Source organism: Parambassis ranga, chromosome 16, assembly GCF_900634625.1.
Source record: "Parambassis ranga chromosome 16, fParRan2.1, whole genome shotgun sequence".
Taxonomy (NCBI): Eukaryota; Metazoa; Chordata; class Actinopteri; family Ambassidae; genus Parambassis; species Parambassis ranga.
The window spans coordinates 8,247,088-8,269,928 of record NC_041036.1 but is presented as its reverse complement, the minus strand read 5'-3'; the positions used below and the strand labels follow the sequence as shown (position 1 = coordinate 8,269,928).

The 22,841-nt window shown below is 40.0% G+C and overlaps 1 protein-coding gene across 1 annotated transcript in view; it reads left to right on the top strand.

Annotated features, from left to right (window-relative positions):
* The window catches only part of dnah5 (dynein, axonemal, heavy chain 5), a 68,144-nt gene that overhangs the window by 4,283 nt on the left and 41,020 nt on the right, over nucleotides 1-22,841 (top strand). Inside the window, exons 2-46 of the mRNA XM_028424940.1 lie at nucleotides 1,460-1,594; nucleotides 1,685-1,769; nucleotides 1,906-2,081; nucleotides 2,704-2,922; nucleotides 3,195-3,332; nucleotides 3,436-3,612; nucleotides 3,799-3,912; nucleotides 4,049-4,156; nucleotides 4,452-4,574; nucleotides 4,692-4,907; nucleotides 5,412-5,438; nucleotides 6,447-6,554; nucleotides 6,710-6,795; nucleotides 7,037-7,244; nucleotides 7,479-7,592; nucleotides 7,721-7,927; nucleotides 8,085-8,165; nucleotides 8,262-8,352; nucleotides 8,596-8,741; nucleotides 8,922-9,057; nucleotides 9,246-9,500; nucleotides 9,743-9,939; nucleotides 10,045-10,138; nucleotides 10,770-10,912; nucleotides 11,011-11,087; nucleotides 11,159-11,283; nucleotides 11,365-11,600; nucleotides 11,847-12,065; nucleotides 12,151-12,213; nucleotides 12,322-12,560; nucleotides 13,086-13,233; nucleotides 15,007-15,099; nucleotides 15,174-15,373; nucleotides 15,510-15,663; nucleotides 15,855-16,018; nucleotides 16,190-16,346; nucleotides 16,427-16,639; nucleotides 16,723-16,947; nucleotides 17,816-17,988; nucleotides 19,231-19,301; nucleotides 19,595-19,702; nucleotides 19,790-19,977; nucleotides 21,814-22,008; nucleotides 22,384-22,518; nucleotides 22,724-22,831. Coding sequence (XP_028280741.1) covers nucleotides 1,460-1,594; nucleotides 1,685-1,769; nucleotides 1,906-2,081; nucleotides 2,704-2,922; nucleotides 3,195-3,332; nucleotides 3,436-3,612; nucleotides 3,799-3,912; nucleotides 4,049-4,156; nucleotides 4,452-4,574; nucleotides 4,692-4,907; nucleotides 5,412-5,438; nucleotides 6,447-6,554; nucleotides 6,710-6,795; nucleotides 7,037-7,244; nucleotides 7,479-7,592; nucleotides 7,721-7,927; nucleotides 8,085-8,165; nucleotides 8,262-8,352; nucleotides 8,596-8,741; nucleotides 8,922-9,057; nucleotides 9,246-9,500; nucleotides 9,743-9,939; nucleotides 10,045-10,138; nucleotides 10,770-10,912; nucleotides 11,011-11,087; nucleotides 11,159-11,283; nucleotides 11,365-11,600; nucleotides 11,847-12,065; nucleotides 12,151-12,213; nucleotides 12,322-12,560; nucleotides 13,086-13,233; nucleotides 15,007-15,099; nucleotides 15,174-15,373; nucleotides 15,510-15,663; nucleotides 15,855-16,018; nucleotides 16,190-16,346; nucleotides 16,427-16,639; nucleotides 16,723-16,947; nucleotides 17,816-17,988; nucleotides 19,231-19,301; nucleotides 19,595-19,702; nucleotides 19,790-19,977; nucleotides 21,814-22,008; nucleotides 22,384-22,518; nucleotides 22,724-22,831 — 6,675 coding nt within the window. The remainder of the gene's footprint in view (nucleotides 1-1,459; nucleotides 1,595-1,684; nucleotides 1,770-1,905; nucleotides 2,082-2,703; nucleotides 2,923-3,194; nucleotides 3,333-3,435; nucleotides 3,613-3,798; nucleotides 3,913-4,048; nucleotides 4,157-4,451; nucleotides 4,575-4,691; nucleotides 4,908-5,411; nucleotides 5,439-6,446; nucleotides 6,555-6,709; nucleotides 6,796-7,036; nucleotides 7,245-7,478; nucleotides 7,593-7,720; nucleotides 7,928-8,084; nucleotides 8,166-8,261; nucleotides 8,353-8,595; nucleotides 8,742-8,921; nucleotides 9,058-9,245; nucleotides 9,501-9,742; nucleotides 9,940-10,044; nucleotides 10,139-10,769; nucleotides 10,913-11,010; nucleotides 11,088-11,158; nucleotides 11,284-11,364; nucleotides 11,601-11,846; nucleotides 12,066-12,150; nucleotides 12,214-12,321; nucleotides 12,561-13,085; nucleotides 13,234-15,006; nucleotides 15,100-15,173; nucleotides 15,374-15,509; nucleotides 15,664-15,854; nucleotides 16,019-16,189; nucleotides 16,347-16,426; nucleotides 16,640-16,722; nucleotides 16,948-17,815; nucleotides 17,989-19,230; nucleotides 19,302-19,594; nucleotides 19,703-19,789; nucleotides 19,978-21,813; nucleotides 22,009-22,383; nucleotides 22,519-22,723; nucleotides 22,832-22,841) is intronic.

The window sequence follows — 22,841 nt, the reverse complement described above, 5'->3', positions numbered from 1 at the left end:
TACTTGATTTAAATCCTTTAAGCTGATGTTAAAACAGTATTCTTGGCCTAAACCATTCAGTGTTTATAGGCTGGCAGCACTGTTTGTGTTTATTGTTGTTAATGGGCTAATGTGTTGCTGCTCTCACGAACTATGTTGACACGCACACAACTTATGAGATTGTTGACATGTTCCTCCTCGCCCTGGCTTCACATGACCAAGCCCCCTGGGCTCTGACTAACGAGAACCACAGCACCTTGACTCTCATCCACACTGACTTGTTATACATTTATAGCCTATATATAGATCTGGCTCTTCTTTATGTCCTGGCCTGTGCTTCTCATCTCCTGCTCACCTTCCCTCTAAACAGACACTTATTTTATTCTTCCCTCTATTTGTACTTACACCATTTCACATTATTTTCCACCTTGCTTCTTCAGACATAAATTATATCATTTTTAATTCACTGCACATTTTTCTTGTTTTGTTTGCAGCCATGACAAATTGCTAAGGCCAGTAATAAATATGCCTAAATAAAGAAAACAAATAAATTCATAAAACAATGGAATTACTCCAGAACATAAAAAGCTGAACCGTCAAATACAGAAGGAAAATGTAAAAAATAATAATAATAATGAATAATCATGTTTTATTTATTTAAGTCCTCCATGTGTCTATTGTTTAGTCTAATGCATCATGTTGCTGCAACATAAAGATGCTAATTGAGGTATCAGGAAAGCCATCTTGTAAAGGACACAAGGAAAAGAGACACAAGAGATAACCCTGAAAGAAGCTTGATCACTTATTATGTTTTTTTTCAATGTTAAAGTTTAATCCAGCTGTTAACAATTACTTAAACGGCACATTAAAAGGAGCTGTCTCTCGGGTGGTGTATTTATGGCAAAGCAAGTCTTTGTAAGATGTTTTCTGCTTTGTTGTAGAAGGGGTCCTTTGAAAAAAGCTTCTGACGTCAATGCAAGAAGTATTTTAAGCCATAAAGAAATCTCTTTGTCATCACCTGTTTATAGTACAGACAGATAAAAGGAAGGAGTTAAAGAAAAGAGAATGTAAATGCACACTGCAGCCAACGCACCATGCAGCACCAGGTTATATGTAATATATTGTCCAACCTTGCTCCTGTGTTACTAAGCAGCAGAACCTGGCAACCCACTGTGGCTGATTTTGCTGTCCCAACATTGCAACTAGCTGTGGAAAAGGATGAAGATGCATTGAGAGACACCTTAACTGGATATTTTGGGAAGCTATAGATGCAAAACTGAAGATTATTTACATAAGAACTTTTATATTTATATCTCTATATATATTACTGCTGATGTCTGAGCCAAAGCTTAGGGCCAAGGGAGAGCTTCAGTCAAATGTGATTACCAACAGCCTCACCAATACAAGACAAGTACATTATTTAATGTAAAGTTTAATGTGTTTATGCTTTGCTTGAGTAATAATTTTATGTTTTGTTTAGCAAAAGCTGAAAGAGGAGCGGGAAGCTAAGCGGGCCCAGCTTGATGGAAGACATGACTACATCCTCAGTATTGTTGCGTCGTGCCTTGGATTGGAGAAAGCTGAGGTGGAAGATGCCATATTGGAGGGAAATCAGGTACATTATACTTATAAATTGGAATCCTTGCTAAAACAAAACTGCTTTATGGTTAAGGTGAAAGTGTTTGTTGTTATTCCTTTCCCCCAGATTGACCGCATGGAGCAGTTCTTTGCAGCCAACAGTCTTCCACACCTCATGTTCTATTACCAGAACACGGAGCCAGTCGAAGCAGGTGATTGATTGTATTTAAACAGAATAGATGTGTGGATAATTTCAGTTTAATTGCATCAACTGATCCTTTGGTTTAAGATCACAATGGGAAGTCAAACATGGGTTACCCTTTTGTTCTCTCCAATTTTTTCCTTCAGCGGCTGCAGCAGCGGGACCGCCTGTCCAAGCCCAGCTTGTTAGCCAGCAGCCTGGTCACAGCAAGAAATGTAAAGTGTTTATAACAGATGGGAGGGATATGGCACTGACCGGAGTGTGTGTCTTCTTCACCAGAGCCAACACTTTGAAGGCCATCACCTCTGAGAACATACACAGAGTAAGTCAGTTTGTAGTGTTTTGGGAAACATAAGCATAAGAAGGAAAGGAATGTTTGTCAGGAGCTGTTTGACTGCAAGTTTGCAAAAATACATAAAAAAAATTAGTAATTTCCAATTTGCATGATAAATTGTGTCCATTAAATAAAATGTTTATTTTTTTATCCGGACCAAGTAAACAATGGGAGATTCAGCAGTAGGCCTGTAATAACAGAGACAGCTTTGACTATTGATTCTTACTGATCACCTGCTGTCTGCACCAAAGATAATCACCACCTCTGATAACAAGTCATGTTTGCTACAGGGTGCTCGCTGCAAGAGAGAGGAGGAGGAGAGAGTCAGAGAGAGAGAGAGAGAGAGAAAGGAAAAAGCTATACAACCATAGCCTTACCCAGTCTGGCAACTAATGGCTGGATTAGCACAACAATGTAGAGATGGAAACAAGGTGCATGCCAACCTGGTGTCTATTCACCCACAATCAACAATTACCATAACACTTACACTGTGTGTCAGTTTGCTTGATAGGCAGAATGATAAAAACCTACTAACATCTCGCTGCATGTTTGCATGAATGAATGTATTTCTTGCATGCATCAGACAGTGAGTGTGCTTTATTCTTTCTAGGATGTAAATTTCAACATGCTGGACACAACAGAAGTGGGTCTGTTAAAAAGTGTGGAGCAGCTGCTATCTGAGATCTTCATCCCTACGTTGAGGAAGATGAACCATGGTTGGGGAGAGCTAGCTAGTCCCCAAGCCCAGACTGTCAAACAGGAGTTTATATCCTCCCTGGAAAGCTTTGTATCTGTTTTGGTTGGTGCACAGGAGAGCCTACAAGAAAAGGTAAAATAACAGTGCATACTCATCAAACATGTGTATAAACAAAAAAATCATTTATATTATGTGCATATTTGGTTGAACATGTGTGAACCATTTTTAGTAGAGTCAAGTATTGCATGTTTAATTAAAGCAGTAAGACTTTGAGTAGGAGCACTCTGACTACAACTATAAATTAATGGTAAATGGGCTTTTTAGAAAGCCTCTTTTTTGGTTCAAAAATGTGTGCATTACTTTAGACAACTTATTAAGGATTACACATCACGGCTTGCTTCCAGGTCACCTTAAAAGAATGTGACACATTTGATTTGCGAGTGCTAAAAGGCCCGTCAGACTACATGGCAGCAGCCAACAGCACAGAGACCACAGAGAAAATAGAAGCCTGCATGAAAGTCTGGATCAAACAGATAGAACAGGTAAAAGGATTTATTTAACCTCAACAACCGTAACTTCCAGTTCAGGTTTGCTAAACTGCCTTTGAGTGACGTTTGAACAAGCTACTTACTGCATGTTGTCAAGGTTCTAGCAGAGGGGGACCAGCTTAGGAAGGAGGCTGATGACTTAGGTCCTCGGGCTGAGCTGGATCACTGGAAGAAACGCATGTCCCGCTTCAATTACCTCCTGGACCAGCTGAAGAGCCCTCATGTCAAGGCTGTGCTCGGTGTCCTCCTGATGGCCAAATCTAAGCTAATAAAGGTCAGAGATGCTTGTAACTCGTCGGTGGATTTGTGTACAGATTTATGTGATTTTACTGATTCAAATAAATGTTTTGATTCTGCAAAATACACAAAATCTTCTGCCTGTCATTTCCGAGCATCAAGCTGCTGTAAAGTTGAGTGCACAGTCTGTTTAATAGATGTAACAAAGATGCATTTGGTCTAGACATGGCGGGAACTGGACACAAGGATCACTGATGCAGCCAATGAGGCCAAAGACAATGTCAAGTACCTCTATAGCCTGGAGAAGTTTTGTGACCCTCTCTATAACAGCGACCCTGTAAGAAAAAAACCTTTCATTTCTTGTTCTTAATAGTCAGCTGCATTTAAATCACAATTCACTGTTTCCATGGCAAACCATCCTATGAGCATACATCCTGCATGTCACACAATCTGTAATCTGTGCTTCATCCCAGGTGTTGATGGTGGACGCAATCCCAGGCCTGATCAACGCCATCAGGATGATTCACAGTATTTCCCGCTACTACAACACATCAGAGAGAATTACCTCACTTTTTGTCAAGGTAAGTTTGTCATTCTGCAATAGTTTTTGATTTGTAATTTACATGTTTTAAAGGATGAATAAAACGGAAATAATACATTTTCTTTGACAGATGTCCAAAAAATGTTCCGCTTTTTACTTTTTCATTACGGCTCACAATAGTATGTGCATAACTGTTTTTCTTGCAAAACAACCAAACTATTTTTAAGATTTTAAAAACTTTAACATTTTAGTTGCCTTGGTTGTTTTATTTGTCTCTGGTTGTTCACATGAAAAGCAATCAAAAGTTATTTCGGTGATAGCACATTTATTTGCAGGTCACAAACCAGATGATCACAGCCTGCAAATCCTACATCACTAACAATGCCTCTAAATCAATATGGGAACAACCTCAACAAGTAGTAGCTGACAAAATCAAAGCTGCCATTCACCTGAACCAGGTACTGTACCTGGTACCTACTATTGAAAATATTGTTTATAGTATGAATTATTATATGTATGTAGGTATTCGTTTATACCGTAAATATGGATTTTTAAGAATATTTTGTGTTGTCCAGGAATACCAGCATTTTTTCAACAAAACAAAGCAAAAGTTGGAGCAGAGTCCTTCAGAGAGACAGTTTGACTTCAGCGAGATGTACATTTTTGGAAAGTTTGACACATTTCAGCGACGACTAAACAAGATCCTGGAAATGTTTAGTACCATTTCCACCTACTCCGCCCTGCAGGACTCTAAGATAGAAGGACTGGAGACCATGGCCACCAAGTTTCAAGTGGGTACACTGTATTGTTACCTTGTTATTGGAATATTTAATTAGCCCAGAGAGACATGCCATTAACTAAATAGCCAGCTGAGCCTGCATTTGTTTTTTCATCTTTCGATGTGGAATAATATTTAAGTGGGTGGGAAATGTTGTGCTTTTACAGGAATTAAGAGAACAACTTTTACATCACTTGTACATCTAAGAGATGCATGAAATATTTTATATATATATATATAGATAAATTATCTTTGAGATGGAGACATAATACACATGTCAGAAGAGCTGAAGAGACTGCAGTAAGTCAATATTTTTATAAAAAGCTTCAAGGTTAGTGTGTAGAAGATTGCTGTCCTCATTCTCTGGTTTCTCATTGTGCAATTCTGCCCACTCATAGAAAATAATACTGTTTTTCTTCCATAAACATGCATTACATTATCGGTAATGCAGACTTTGTCCTCTTGAGAATATATTAATGTAAGCTATTTGTTTGTTTCTGCTTCCTTGGATGTACAGACTGCAGAAATGCAGGGAAAATGGGAGGTAATGTTTCATTGCAACCTCTGCAATGCATGCCCCATTTTGCATGCTGCATTGACATTTCTTGTGCACGAAGTTTACGAATGCCTAACATGAAAATACCAACTAAATACTACCACCACTATTTACTTTCACCATTTTAAAAGATTGATTTTTGTACTCCCTGACGTCTCTAATAACTATTCATGCTTTAAACCGTCCAGCATTTTAAGTTCTGTTACTACATTGCCCTTAAAACCTTTCTAAACATTTGCCTTGGAATTTAACAATTCTCTCATGCTGATACCACTACACACAAGCCACTGTGGCTGCGGTGCCACTTGCTTCATTGTGTTCATGGTGAAGAGGGGAGGCGGTCATCACTGCATCTAGGATCCATCAGCATATCTGTGTCTTCATTATTTCCAGGCTATTATTTAAACATCTAATATATTTATCATTATAAGCTGAGTTCAGAGTTCAGAGGAGAGACTGACTTTAAAAGTTCTGCATACTAATGTTAAAACTTAAATGAGACAGAACACAGATTGAAGTCATAAACACTCCTTCCATTTGAGGGACTTTGACTTTACTGACATGTATTTAAAATACATAATTTAGGCAGTAGCCCTGTGCCTGGTGGCTGTTTTCAGTAAATGTGTAGGGGTAATTTGTTATCAGTGTTTTCATAAAAAACAAGACCTTAACCTCAAAGAGACTTTCCAAATAATAAACATAACCTCATGTACTAAAACATTTGCATGCAGTCCAGTTTTAATTCTATCATTACTTAAATAATAAATAGATAAAGCTGGATTAAAAGAAACTGCAGACCTCTCCTTTTGTAGAAACCGACAGCTTTACAGTATCCATAATTTATGATAAGCTTAAAGATGTGGTGTTTTGTGGTGTCTTTTTGGACATTATTATACACCTGATTAACTCTGAGACTAGAGGATGTGTTTCAGTGCAATGTGCAAGCATGCTTTGAAACTTTGAGGTTAGGAGTGTGTTTGTATGTCTGTGTAACAGGCTATTGTGCTGAACATGAAGAAGAAACCCTACAGTTTCCTAGACCAGAGAAGATCCGATTTTGATGTCGACTATGAGGAATTCTGCAAAAACACCACTGAGCTTCATGTAAGTCTCCTGCAGACACAACCTTTTGTGTCCTTTATATTGTACGGACAGTTTCGTGTCCAGTGTTGATCAAACATCTGCTTTACAACATGGGGTCTATCTATCTAGCTATCTATCTATCTATCTGGGGTCATTGTTGCTTTTGGTGTTTCCAGAATCAGCTGAGGAGTTTCATGGATAGCACCTTTGAGAAAATTCAAAATACAGAAAGAGCTTTAAATGTACTGAAGAAATTTGAAAGGTAACATAATCTCTTTATTTCTTGGTACAAAGCAGACAAAACACTGATGCTTTATTGTCTTACCAAAATTATTATTTGTAGCTAATTATAAAATGCATGATTTTTAGTTGTGCCCCAGATCTTTCTGGCTTTTTTTAAGTTTGATTTTGTTTGTCATTTCTTTAATATGTTTTTTCATTATCTCTTTTTTGAAATCTGTTGAAATCCAATTACTTGTATTTTTGGATTACAAACAAAACAGACTAGGCATCCCAGATATTGGTGTTGATGAGAAGTATCAGCGCATTCTGCAGAATTATGGCCGAGATATTGAAATGGTTTCCCGCATCTACATGAAGCAGAAACTGGACCCACCCATTGGTAGAGACTTGCCACCAGTGGCTGGTCGGATTATGTGGGCTCGGCAGCTGTACAGCCGAATTCAGGGTCCAATGGATCTCTTTCAGCAGGTAATGCAGGATGGTTGATGGTACCAGGTAGAACCAGGTGTCCAGAGAAATGTAAACCCTTGAATCTTTCCTTAAATTTACCTAAATAGTTTGCTGCCTAAATCTATGCAATCTATAGGGAATGTTCTCTGGCATTGGGTATAAGAAGTACTGCAGCAGCTGTGTGTGTAAATAAGATTTTGATTTTGTGGATGTACAGTAAATGTTTCCTTCCTACTATCTGGCCCTGAGTAGCACCCAGAGGTTCTATCTACATCAGAGGCTAAAAGAATCATCAAGAACTTCAACAGTATTGCTAGGGTCCTGTTGGAGTTTGAGATGGTCTACCATCAGGGCTGGATAAAAAAGGTAAAATGAGCATTTAAACTCATGGATAAGGGTGTAAAGGCAGTACTTAATAGAGTCTTAAGTTTATTTTTTTTTTCTTTTAAACACCTCTCTGTTTCTCGTTCTCAACCTTGATCTGTGATACACAGACAGAGGATGCCAGGATCGGGCTGCAGGCCTCTCTGCTGGTTAGGTCTCCAGAAACAGGAGAGCTGTTTGTGAACTTTGACCCAGAAATTCTGACTCAGATCAGAGAGGCGAACTGCATGACAAAGATGAATTTGGAGATTCCACCTTTTGCTGCTCTGCTGCAGCAGAAACAGGACAACCTCAAAAGGAACTACAGCAAATTACAGGTAGTAATTTATCATTTGAAGCTAAAAGAGGCAAAGTAAAATTAATGTATATATTAATGTACATTACTAACAGTTTACCAAAAATTAGGTTTGCTGTAGTAATACATTTTAAAGCTAATAAATGACTCGCCGTGTATTGATGTCTATCCTGTTTCAGTTAATGCTGAGTGAAAATGCGAGAGTGCGGTCGAAGATTCAGACTGCTTTTGAACAGCTGGCCATGCCACATGTAGCAAAGGTAAGATTTCATGCAATTCAGACTTTTGATATGAGGCCATTTCCACAGCAGTGACTTTACAGAACATAAGCATACCATCCATCACTGACTTGACAGGTGGATGATGCTATACAGCCAGGTTTGACCTCCCTCACCTGGACATCTCTGAACATAGACAAGTATCTCAGCCGCATCGACAAAGCACTGGGTAAGCAAAAAATTCTGCATTTCAGCACTGGCAGCCAGCAATAAAGTTTATATTAATGGGTTCATTGTGTGCTCAGTGTTTGTGTCCATGCAGATAACTCATTCTCTCTCCACACGTTTCAAGTTTTTATATATAGACCTCTTTATTTTTTTGTGATTTAACTTCGCCTCTCTTGTTCCCTTCTTCCAATTCCAATCTTTCCCTCCCCCTGTCTCTCTTTTCTGTGTTCTCCTGTGTCTTCAGGTGACCTGGAGCTGTTGATGGACAGAGTGAACGACCTGGTAGAGTTTAGGATAGAAGCGGTCCTGCAGGAGATGAGTGTATCCACACTTTGTGTGCTGCCAGAGGAAGAGCCTGTCAGCTGTGAGGAGTTCGTTCAAACAACCTGGGTGAATAAATACAGATTATAACTATATAGAACTATATATAGGCTTTGATGCTTAAAATTTCTTAAAGTATGCTTTTGAATTGAAGTTTATTCTCTGAATTATAATCAATTATAATAATTAATTATTGATGAGGGATGACTCTTGTACAGCCTATCATTCTGTATTTACATATATGTATAGGACTTGTGCATAAAACAAGCCCAGAATCTCCACACTAAGAGCTCACTCGTGGAGGAGGCTGCAAATGAACTGATCAACATGCTGCTGGAGTTTGATCATAATCAGACAAAGGAGGTGGAGAAAGCTGATGAAGAAAGTTGCACTGGGAGCAAGGCCATAGACCACGATGAGAGTGAAGGTATATTCCTTTCAACATCAAATAGAGCAGGATATGATAAGGTGTAATGCAGAAAGCTAGAAAGAAGGTTACCTTAGAAATGGCAAAATCAATGAACGACGATCAATATGTAAAGTTTCTGTTGCTAAAAATGATCATGTCCTTAGGTGCAGATGAGGGCCACTCAGAGAGCCATCTCTTCTCTAGAAATACGTTGCTGCCTCCTGCTAGTGTTGGCCCTTCCTCTCCCTTGCTGATGAGGAAGAAGAAAAGGGATTTGATGGAGGTGATGGAAGAAGAAGCCCAGGAGCTGCTTTCGTACTTCAACCACTGCAATGTGGATGCCTTGCTCAGATTAACACGGAACACCCTAGAGATGCTTCGCAAGCGCATACAGAGCTCCACACCCATGCACTTCGTGGGTGGGTGTTGTCATGTAAAATATTACCATAAAGTACAAAATACAAAACCTGACACACTATCAGCAATGCTTTCACCAACTCCAAAGATAGCTCTTAATCACTTTTATCCTGGCATGTCTATGTGACCACAATTTTTTGCACTTTCAGGTATCAGATAGTCTGGCTTGCCTGTTCTGATCTGACTTCACAAAATTCACAACTTTAAATCCCATCATATTTTCTCTTTCTCTCTCCTCCTGTAGCCGAAAGTAAGTCACACAGCTATGGCAAAAGCAGTGGTGAGCAGGCAATCTTCAGAGTCAACGTGAACCTCTCCATCCCCAACATTGCAATGGTTCCAACTCTGGAGGAGGTTCAGCAGGCTCTAAACCGAGCTGTGGAGTGTATAGTCAGTGTCTGCAAAGGAGTCGGCCAGTGGAGCAAGGAAAGGATCTCAAAGGTGGCTTTAATTTAATTATAATTTGTGCTGAGTGCTGCTGTAACTATATCTAATGCACTCAATATTTTGTCAACAACTCCTGACTGATTCTCTTAATTTTTGCAGAGAAAAATGAGTGAAAGACGAATGGCGGCTCTGAAACAAGGCAGTTCTGAGAGTGATTCAGAGGATGGAGCAACAACATACAGAAGCCTGGCTGGTACAAGTTAACAACAGCAGTTCACCAACTCAGCAATTTGTCTCTACATCCATTTTATTCTGTTTTGACATTTATTCACATTGTTCCCCACACCCATCAGATCTCCTTATTTCACAGCTCAGCAGAGCAAAACCACATGTGATAAGGATGTTGGATGTGATTTGTCAGTAGATTTGGATGAAAGGCACTACAGAAGAATAGACCTGCCATTCAGTCACTACAGCGTAGAGTTAATATGGTGAAATTGCATCATAATTTATGGCGATGTGACAGAGAAAATGATTGTCTGGAGGGAACATGGACATTCACTTTCACATGTCCTATAGAATCAGAGGATATGTGACTTGGGCAATGAATAGAAAGTTCAAACCATTGCAATGGACCACACAAGACATTATTTTGGACAAAAACTCTAAAGAAGGAGTATTTCTACAGGATTTCGGTTGTAATTTTTCACCTAATACATAAAAAAGGCCCCACAGTGGTTCACTGAAAAAAAGCTTTTTATTAGATATCCTAGAATTGTTATGTATTTTAGAAAGGACAAAAAAACTTGTCATTTATATTGATCTCCTTTAAACCTGCAATAATGTATATATTCTGTTAACTGTCTAAATGATATATTTTCTAGATGGCAGCATCTCTGATATTTCAGCAACTGCAATCCAGGCCATCCCATTCCAAACCAGAAATTACTATAAGAGTTTATCTGAGAACAAGGAGATAGTCAAACTTGTGTCTGTTCTCAACTCCTCCATCACATCCACAAAAAAGGTAACGTCTACAAAACATAACACCTACAGGACTACAATAGTTATTCCAAACTACATTTGTGTCATCTAAAGGTAATTTTTTTTTTTCTTATTGTGCAGGACGTGATGAATGCCCTCAACCATTTTAGCCGCTACCATCACATCTGGAAAAAGGACCATGAAGTCACCATGCGGAAGTAGGTTAACCTGAATTTCTCACTCACATCTGACTCTTAGATGGCATATTGTCATGTATTTCCCCCCATAGATTCATCCAGGAAAGTCCATTGCTATCAGAGTTTGAGAGTCAGATCCTTTTCTATCGAGATCTGGAGCAGGAAATAAACTCTGAACCAGAATACATCACTGTCGGGGCCTTGGCTCTGTTCACAGGTTAGACTGTATATTTACCACCAGCATAATTCCAGACACTTCCAGGCAGTTAGCATGTTCATATCTGTTTCTTTGTCCCAGCCCCTCTAAAAATGTCCCTCGCTGCTGAAACCAAGAACTGGATGGTGGATTATGGACTCGCCTGTAACAGGAAATATCGCTCAGAGATGGAGCAGATCTTTACTTTTGTGGATGAAGCAGGAAAGAAACTGAATCGACAAATCAAAGACCTGGACGACATTCGTGTTGCCATGGCTGCACTTAAAGAGATCCGAGAGCACCAAATATCAATTGATTTTCAAGTTGGGCCCATAGAGGTATACCACTGCAGTATGCCTTTCATGCCTAATGGCAGCTGAGTGGGAATTTCACTGTGTTTGAATGCTTAGTGTCTATATCTGGACCTTTAGTAATAGAAATGTCATTGTAGCATTTTAGTATTTGAGTTTATCAAAGTGTTTATGTTGAATCATGTTTGTGAAACTTAGCTACAGTGTGGCAGAAATTCAGTAAGAAAAAGGTGCTGGGACTTATAGGTGACTTCATTTTGTTCTTTCTCACAGGAATCCTATGCAATGCTTCATAAATATGAACTGTCAATAGCCAAAGAAGAGGCAGAGAAGGTGGATACCCTGCGTTACACCTGGGAAAAGCTGCTGACCCGCAGCACTGAGGTACAAAACGAGCTTGTGGCCTTACAGCCAAACTTTAGAGGAGAACTAGTTGGCAATGTGGAGACCTTTCTGGAGGACTGTCAGCACTTTTACCAGGAATATGAAAAGGTAAAGAAAGGAGACGTTTCTGGTCACTTTACAACATGAAGTTTCTTTAAATTACAGCACATATTTTCATTTTTCCTCTCTGAAGGATGGTCCCATGGTGGTGGGGCTGGCTCCTCAGGATGCCAGTGATAGACTCATCATGTTCCAGGTTTGTTACTGATGTGATGTCATCTAGGCATAAATTACTGAAATTATAGATATATAATTTGCCAATATGCAGCATCTGAGCTGTTTTTCTTGCTGTTACCTCCTACAGAACCGATTTGACAACCTGTTTAGGAAGTACATTACTTACACAGGTGGAGAGGAGCTGTTTGGACTACCTGTTACCCAGCATCCTCAGCTGTTGGAGATCAGAAAGCAGCTGACTCTGCTGCAAAAGTTGTATGGCCTTTACAACAATGTCATTGAAACAGTCAACGGTTACTATGATATCCTCTGGGCTGACATCCACATTGAGAAGATCAATAATGAGCTACTAGACTTTCAGACAAGGTTGGAACACTTATCTTTGGGTTCTGTCCTCTATAATGGTTACACCATGCAGTAGAGGTCAATCAGAAAAAAATATATCCAAAGGGAAAAAAATTGTTTTGATGTTCAGTATGTCTCCACTTTTGTCTCCTCTCCTGACAGTGAGAAAGCAGTTAAAGGTTGAAAAAAAGTTAGCAGTCACAAGGGGATTATGTGTTGATGTAAAAGTTGGAGAAGACAGAAATGTTGTCTATCAGTTTTAAAGGTGTTGCTTTAGGTTGGATAAACTGGTGCATGAACTTCTGAACTGTGTTTCACATGAATTAATATCTGAGAAGTTACAGAGATGTAACGTTTATGCCATAACCACTTCCCAGCTAAATTATTAGTAACTTGTAATATTTACCTACAAACAGTATGCAATTTTAATAATGTTGGCTAGGGTAATGGAGTATATATCTAATAGGGTTAAATAATTTACAGCTACTTCTGCCTAATATCATGTAGAATTTTTAGTGATCAGCTTTGTATCTTGTGAACTACCAGGTGTCGTAAGTTGCCTCGTGCTCTGAAGGAGTGGCAGGCCTTTCAGGATCTAAAGAAAACAATTGATGAATTCAGTGAGTGCTGCCCCCTGCTGGAACTCATGACCAACAAAGCTATGATGACACGCCACTGGAAGAGAATAACCGAGGTTAGTGAAATATATACACTCAACAAAAATATAAACGCAACACTTTTGTTTTTGCTCCCATGTTTCATGAGATGGACTTGAAGATCTAAACTTCATTCCAGATACACAATATTACCATTCCTCTCAAACATTGTTCACAAATCTGTCTAAATGTGTGATAGTGAGCACTTCTGCTTTGCTGAGATAATCCATCCCACCTCACAGGTGTGCCACATCAAGATGCTGATCTGACATCATGATTAGTGCACAGGTGTACCTCAAACTGCCCACAATAAAAGGCCACCCTGAAATGTGCAGTTTTGTCTCACAGCAAAATGCCACAGATGCCACAAGCATTGAGGGAGCGTGCAATTGGCATGCTGACAGCAGGAATGTCAACCAGATCTGTTGCTCGTGCATTGAATGTTCATTTCTCCACCATAAGCCGTCTCCAAAGGCGTTTCAGAGAATATGGCAGTACATCCAACCGGCCTCACAACCGCAGACCACGAGTAACCACACCAGCCCAGGACCTCCACATCCAGCAGGTTCACCTCCGAGATCGTCTGAGACCAGCCACTCAGACAGCTGCTGAAACAATTGGTTTGCATAACCAAACAATTTCTGCACAAACTGTCAGAAACCGTCTCAGGGAAGCTCAACTGCATGCTCGTCATCCTCATCGGGGTCTTAACCTGACTCCAGATCGTCGCCGTAACAGACTTGAGTGGGCAAATGCTCACATTCGATGGCGTCTAGCACGTTGGAGAGGTGTTCTCTTCACGGATGAATCTCGGTTTACATTGTTCAGGGCAGATGGCAGACAGCGTGTGTGGCGTCGTGTGGGTGAGCGCTTTGCTGATGTCAATGTTGTGGATCGAGTGGCCCATGGTGGTGGTGGGGTCATGGTATGGGCAGGCATCTGTTATGGACGAAGAACACAGGTGCATTTTATTGATGGCATTTTGAATGCACAGAGATACCGTGATGAGATCCTGAGGCCCATTGTTGTGCCATACATCCATGAACATCACCTCATGTTTCAGCAAGATAATGCACGGCCCCATGTTGCAAGGATCTGTACACAATTCTTGGAAGCTGAAAATGTCCCAGTTCTTGCATGGCCAGCATACTCACCGGACATGTCACCCATTGAACATGTTTGGGATGTGCTTGACCGGCATATACGACAGCGTGCACCAGTTCCCACTAATATCCAGCAACTTCGCACAGCCATTGAAGAGGAGTGGACCAACATTCCACAGGCCACAATAGACAATCTGATAAACTCTATGCGAAGAAGATGTGTTGCACTGCATGAGGCAAATGGTGGTCACACCAGATACTGACTGGTTCTGAGTCCCCAGACCGCCAATAAAGCAGAAACAAAATGCACATTTCAGGGTGGCCTTTTATTGTGGGCAGTTTAAGGTACACCTGTGCACTAATCATGATGTCAGATCAGCATCTTGATGTGGCACACCTGTGAGGTGGGATGGATTATCTCAGCAAAGCAGCAAAGTGCTCACTATCACACATTTAGACAGATTTGTGAACAATGTTTGAGAGGAATGGTAATATTGTGTATCTGGAATGAAGTTTAGATCTTCAAGTCCATCTCATGAAACATGGGAGCAAAAAAAAAAGTGTTGCGTTTATATTTTTGTTGAGTGTATAACTATCAGAGCACTTGTAGCTGTTGGCTGTTATTCACACTTACAACGGAGTCATCGCAATGAGGTTGAACTTTAAATATCTTTAAAAATCTGATTTTAATTCAGTTTTTGTGTCCAGGTGACTGGGCACACCTTTGAGGTGGAAACTGATACATTCAAGCTGCGTAACATTATGGAGGCTCCTCTACTCAAGTATAAAGAAGAGATTGAGGTAAGATTAATTACACTAAATGTATAAATGTATAGTATTGATAATATTCAAACATGTTTTGCATCCTTATACAGGATATCTGTATCAGTGCTGTGAAAGAGCGGGACATTGAGCAGAAGCTGAAGCAAGTCATTGCTGAATGGGACAACAAGACATTTACATTTGCCAACTTTAAAACCCGCGGAGAGCTACTGCTGAGAGGAGACAGCACATCAGAGATCATTACCAGCATGGAAGACAGCCTAATGATTCTGGGGTCTCTCATGAGCAACAGGTATGTGAGCCTTGATTCTCATAATCATCATTGAGTTTGATGAGGGCAATAAAATTTAAGTGTTGCACTACCGTACACATGGAGGATTGTGATCTCATTGCCTTGTATACCAATACAAGTGTGTTAACTCTCTCAGGTACAACACCCCGTTTAAAGGCCAGATTCAGAAGTGGGTTCAGAATCTTTCCAACACCACTGATATCATTGAACACTGGATGACTGTCCAGAACCTATGGATCTACCTGGAGGCTGTGTTTGTGGGTGGAGACATTGCTAAACAGTTGCCCAAGGTAAATAAGATAACAGAGAATTCTTGATTCTTTTACAATGTTCATTATTAAAGGCAGAATTTTCTATGGCTATTATGCTCAAACCTAAAAAGCACACCAAATTCACATTTTTTACACATTAAAACACAAAAAAGCTCACTAACATTACCTGTGACGCTGGAAGAATTCCTTAATTTATTAATTCATCTTAGGAAGCGAAACGGTTCTCCAACATTGATAAATCATGGGTGAAGATCATGATGCGAGCCCATGAAATGCCCAATGTAGTACAGTCATGTGTGGGAGATGAGACCATGGGACAGTTGCTTCCTCACCTCCTTGAACAACTGGAGATCTGTCAGAAGTCACTTACAGGGTGAGTACAAAGGACTGAAACCCTAAAACCACTCACACAGTAACAACAAAAAATGACAGGCTGTGTAGATGATTCCTTTTTATGATTCACTGCGAGCTGTCTGGTTTTACTTGTTGTCTGTTCTGCTGCTTTGAGATGAGAACATGTTTTCTGCATCATATCATCAAACAGCTATTTGGAGAAGAAGCGTCTGCTTTTTCCTCGTTTCTTCTTTGTCTCTGACCCTGCCCTGCTGGAGATCCTGGGCCAGGCCTCTGACTCCCACACCATCCAGGCCCACCTTCTTAATGTGTTCGACAACATTAAATCCGTCCGATTCCATGAAAAGGTCAATTTTACAAGATGGCATCTTTTATACATTTTGACAGCAAAACCAAGGTATGATACTGATATATCTTATTGTGTCAGGCATATGACCGTATTCTGGCTGTGTCATCACGAGAGGGGGAGACTGTGGAGCTGGAGCGTCCTGTGACAGCAGAGGGGAATGTGGAAGTGTGGCTCAATGCTCTGCTGAAAGAATCCCAGAGATCTTTGCACCTGGTGATCCGACAGGCTGCTCTGGCTATCCAGGATTCAGGCTTCCAGCTCATTGAGTTCCTTAACTCCTTCCCTTCCCAAGTAGGTCACAGAATGAATAATTTCCTGGAGAATTTCTGTTTAACTGTAGTCTATAATAATGGTGATTTCTATATATCCTCCAGGTAGGTCTGCTGGGTATCCAAATGATATGGACAAGAGACTCTGAGGAGGCTCTGACTAATGCCCGATATGATCGCCGCATGATGCCTAAAACCAACCAGCTCTTTCTGGATCTGCTCAACACGCTGATTGACATGACCACAAGAGACCTGGAGGCCGTAGAGAGGACCAAATATGAGACCCTCATTACTATCCATGTACACCAGAGGGACATATTTGATGAGCTGGTAAGTACACAGCAAAGAGACATCAGAAGGGGGATGTGCTTTAGTACACTGCATTTCGCTGAAGGAGACACATAAGCTCGCTACTATTTCTGCTTGAGTTTTTATCTAATTAAAATCTCCAGCTCAAGTTAGATACCACTTTGTAAAACTGTGTTTGATATACACACTCCCTTGGGCTGTGATGTCAGAATATCAAATGTGTTTACTGCATAGTCTTAAATCTTAAGTCCTCGAAGTGTTTAAATGGCCACTAAGTATTACTTAGTCCCAGAGATAGAGTTCTCCTTCCTTGAATACAAAAACTGTGGAGATACTTAATATTGTAATTTGTTTTATATCATGTTATATTTAATACCTCATACCTGTATTAATTATTCTCTTGTCCTCTCTTCTCATCTTTTTGCTATCATATTAAACAAATTTTCCATCCCACTGTCCTCACCCCTCACATGTTTTATTATTTAATTTCATTGCTGTGCTCATCACCTTCTCTTTATCTTTCTGCCAATGTATAACTGATGTCCACGCACTCTCTTCTCTTTCCTGCTATCATTCTTTTCCCCTACCCTTTTCCCTCATTCTAAACCATTTTCATCTCCTTTGATCATCATCTTATATGACTCTTTTCTTGACACATTTTTAATGTAACCTTTCTGTCACCCAACTTTCTGTCACCTCATGCATCATGCCCTTCCAACCCTCAAATTTTCTGTTTTCCTGCTTTTATCTCTCACCTCACATCCTCTCCTGAGCGGTGCTCTTTAATTTCTTATTCTTCACTTGCCATTTCCTGCTCCCCTCTCTATCCATGCTTTTATCTTCCTCCTCTCTCTTTTTTTCTCTCATCTTTACCTTTACTACCAACTAGTGCCGGTTACACATTAAAAGCCCCAATGACTTTGAGTGGCTAAAGCAGTGCCGTTTCTACTTCAATGAGGACTCAGACAAGATGATCATCAACATCACAGATGTGGGCTTTATATACCAGAATGAATTCTTAGGCTGCACTGAAAGGCTCGTCATCACACCTTTGACTGACAGGTATGCACTCATTCTCATATAAACTTGATAAACACTGTCAGCACATTTTTTTTTTGCACAAAACAACCTGGGGATAATTCTGCAGAAAATATGACTATCTTTGTGCCTGATACTGTTTATGCTGCATGTTACACACATAGCAACCAATAAGAATGACTGACAAGGATTTAAAGGGCATGGTCCTTGTTGTGGATCAGGGAAGACTGGTCATTAGTGAGGTTAGAGAATCAGAAGAAAAGAGACTATTTTATGACAACAACAAAATTGTCTGTTATCAAACTGCTTCAGATATGTGCTGGCAACCGTGTATCATACAAATGAGGCCAATAACATAAATTCTTATGAAATGTATTACAGTTTTTGTGGCTGACTAATGATTTGATTTCAGAGTTTCAAAAAGAAACAAAACAGAGAGGAGGAGCAGGCACTCTTGCACAGTGATCATCACCTCTGTCCCTGAAAGTAGGGATGAGTGACAGCGAGAGAAGAAGAGAATCAGACGGTTTGAAGGAGGCAGCAGTCCACTAACAACCAGTGTCAGCCTAACAGACACAGAGAGGGAGAAATATGAGAAGGGACAGAGAGAAAGAAAGATTAGTAGAGACAGGGAGAAGGAGATGTGAGGGGACAGTGGCAGGGAGGGAGCTACCAGCAGACATCAGACAGCAGCTCTCCAAAGAAGTGGCATGCTGCCCTTATGGCCAAAGGCACCAAGAGAGTCCTGATTTTCACACTGCTATCTTTGCCTGCCTGAAACCACAGGCTGATTCATTCTCTTCACTTTGTATGTGCTTTTCTGTGTTTTTCTTCCATCCCTCAAATCCTCTGGTTTAAAAAAAAGGCTGAAATAGCAAAAGGATGATGATTAGAAAATAATTTTAGTGATGTTTGTTATGGTATGTGGTGACTTTTCTACAATCTCTGAAGGACACAAAATATGTCATGAGCACAGTTGTACCATCATTTTTGACTGGAGGCCAGCTATGTGATGAACAGGGGGACCAGTGCTGAGCCAGGGGGCCAGGGTCAGGTCCTGTTGTCAGTCATCCTCACTGCTGAAGTATCCCCAAGCAAAACACTGAATCCCCATTAGCTGCAGAGGCAGTGTTCTTTGGTTTGTGCCTGACCCCCCTAACCCCCCTGTGGAGTTTCACATCACATTAGCTGTACAGTGTGATGAATTGAAGAGAAAATAAAAACATCTAAAACCTCATAACCTCTGTATGTGTCTACGTTGCTCAGGTGCTACATCACCTTAGCCCAGGCTCTCGGTATGAGTATGGGAGGCGCCCCCGCTGGTCCAGCAGGAACAGGTAAGACTGAAAAATCTGTTTTTTAAAAGTGGAATTGACCACTTGGATTTTGCATGTGGGAACAGAATGAAATAGTGAAAAGAAGTTGGTCCATGAGCAATCCCAAGGGTTGCTCAAAGACTGATAAAAAAGGTGCATGTTATGTATTTCAAAATCACAAGAGCAGAATCACTTTAGTGAGGTCATGTGGGTACTACTTGATAAAAAGATGGGTTTTGGAGTTTCTTTGAAATAAGAGCTTTTAATTTTTAACATAAAAATATGCAAGGAACATTCTTTTTTTTTGCTTTTAGGAAAGACAGAGACCATAAAAGACATGGGTCGGTGTCTGGGAAAGTACGTTGTGGTATTCAACTGTTCGGATCAAATGGATTTCAGAGGATTGGGAAGAATATTCAAAGGTAAGAAATCACCGAAAGAAAAATGATGATAGAGTTCCTTTTTGTTTGTGAATTTAATGACTAAGTTTGAAAATGTTTGATATCCAGGTCTGGCTCAGTCTGGTTCGTGGGGCTGTTTCGATGAATTCAACCGCATTGATCTACCAGTTCTGTCTGTGGCAGCCCAGCAGATTGCAATAGTTCTCACCTGCAAAAAGGAACGCCGCAAAAACTTTGTTTTCACCGATGGAGATAATGTGGATATGAACCCAGAGTTTGGCATCTTCCTTACAATGGTCAGTGACACTATGTCTTTTCTAAACTAACTAGAATATATACTTTATCTAAGAATTAGGTATTATTATTATTATTTTTATTATTAGGATTTGCAGCATCAAGATATATTTAATTTCAACCAACAAACAGGATTGGGATTTGATACTTAAGTTTGAACATTGCAGCCCAGTTTGTAGAATACAACATCAAAACACAACATCATTCAAATAGTAGTTAGGTCACCATCTTTTTAGTGTAGTTTAACTCCCAATGCAAGTCATTAAACAGTGAACAAAGGAATCATTTCCCCCTATGATGAAAGGAGTCAGAGATCAGTTATTTTTTTTACTCTGTGTGTGTAGGACTGCTTGAATGTTGACTGACCCATGGGGACCTGTGTCAGTATTGGGACAAAAATCTGTGGGGATCTTACCACTGATTGAACCCACATTGTGTGTGTGTAGACACACAAAATAATCAAAGGCGGACTATGAAAGGAAGGATCTGAACTGTGTGCATAGGGACTTAACTAGCTGATACATGTATGATCATCATCATTAAATAAAAAAGCCTCTGCAGGCTGTGAGAGCACCTATAGTGTGTATGTGGCAGAATTTCCCACCTTAGGATGAATACAGTTAGGGTTGGGTGGTATTAAGGTATTCGCGGCGAGGCACACAGGTAGCGGTGGTATCATTTTTAATACTGTCAATAAAAAAAATGCAATCCACTTATATAGAAGATAAGGATCAAATATTAAACATATTTTATTTGATGCCTTGTGTGGTTGAATCTTCAGTTTTACTTCAGTAGTATAATATATTTTACTTTTGGAGACGTTTGATAAAGTTTATGAACATGACTTGACAGCGCGGCAAAGAGAGAGAGAGAGAGAGAGAGAGAGAGTGCTATAGTCGCACCTGTGACCTGGTCCCTTAGAAGAACACTGCTGCGCTTTAAAGGACGAGCCAGAGCTGAGATGGTATTTAGTTTCTGAATGATGTAGGCACAAGCCAACAGTTTGGTGCCGTCTGAGCCTTACATTTATAACTTTAATTGTTTCCATTAGAAAAACTTGGCAGCGGAAAATGTGACCGGCAAGTTTTTAGTTTACCGGACAAGTGTCTTTATTATCATGCGTAACTTTTAATATAAATACTGCACAAGGCTGCATTCTTAATGTGATAAAATTACCAAAACAAAAACGCATTGGGACTGGCGGCTCATACAAGTTTAATAACGCAGCGTGCTACCAGCATGAAAATTAAAATGGCACGGTATTTACAAGGGATGCACCGAAATGAAAATTCTTGGCCGAGACCAAAACCGAAAATGAGGAATCCAAGGCCGAAAACTGAAACACAGAAACAAAACATATGCCAATTTTTAGTATCATTGCATTTATGGTTATAACTGTGTACTAACCTCACTAAAATCAAGGCATTGCAAATGCACAACTTAATATTAATGTCTCAAAGAATAAAGCAATTACAAAATTTGCTGCTTTATTCCCACATCCAAGTATGAACGTTATAACGTGGATCAATACCATCGTGATGAAGTGCAGAGAGTAGATCTCAGTGAAACGTGTGCTGACGGACTACGAGTGTACTTTTTTTAATGTTTTCACTCCGTGGTCCATCTCAGCCTCTTTGCTTTGGATACCGCCCAACCCTAAACACAGTACTTCTATTCTATTCCGTTACAAACTCAACAAGTTACAAAACATAGTTGGTTATCTTAACATGTTTTAATCTGCCATGTTTTTCTGTCTTTTGCCTTGTCTAGATGTATTATTATTTATAATAATGTCTACACATATTTATTACTAAAGGTCTCATTTTGCATCTTCTCAGAACCCAGGTTATGCAGGCCGCCAGGAGCTTCCTGAGAACTTGAAGATCAACTTCCGCTCTGTGGCCATGATGGTCCCAGACCGTCAAATTATCATTAGAGTAAAGCTGGCTAGTTGTGGCTTCATAGATAACATGGAGTTGGCACGCAAGTTCTTCACCCTTTACAAGCTCTGTGAGGAACAACTCTCCAAGCAGGTAAGAAAATGAAGTTCTAGATGCAGTAGGATGACTGTAGGTAAACCGTCAGTGGGGACATTTCACAGGCTCCTTGCTGTTTTGATCTACATACATACATCCTCAGAATCTATAAAAAGGCTGGCTGACACACAGAGTGTAATGATAAATGATGCAATTTGCAATAAAGGTAAACACAGCAGGTGCTCATATATAATGACACTTCTCAGTGACAGGCTTCTCCAGTAAGAGGGTGCAGAATTATCAGTATAATGTGCCATGTTGTGGAACTCAATTAGTTAATGCAGTGATTTCTGAATCGCTGATGTCTATCACAGGGTTTTACACAGCTATCTGCAAACTCAATGAACTTACAATGGTATTGTGATTGTACAGGTTCACTATGACTTTGGCCTGCGGAATATTCTGTCCGTTCTGCGAACACTGGGAGCCGCCAAGCGAGCCAACCCTAGTGACACGGAGTCCACCATCGTCATGAGGGTTCTGAGGGACATGAACCTTTCCAAACTGGTCAGTATATAATAATAAATTAAATACATATGCTTTCATTTGATAAAAATTCAAGGGAAGATGAATATTAAGTACACAGAGGAAAAGGTCTAATTAATTAAAAACAATCAAAATACACAGATGAGAAAATCAAACATGCATTCAAGCCAAAGTAAATCCCTGCTGTATTTGTGTTTTTTGCATGCATCTGTGTGTGTTTGTTTAGATTGATGAGGATGAGCCACTCTTCCTGAGCCTGATTGAAGACCTCTTCCCAGGCATCCAACTTGATAAAGCAGGCTACCCTGAACTAGAGTCTGCAATTGACAGACAGGTAGGGGTAC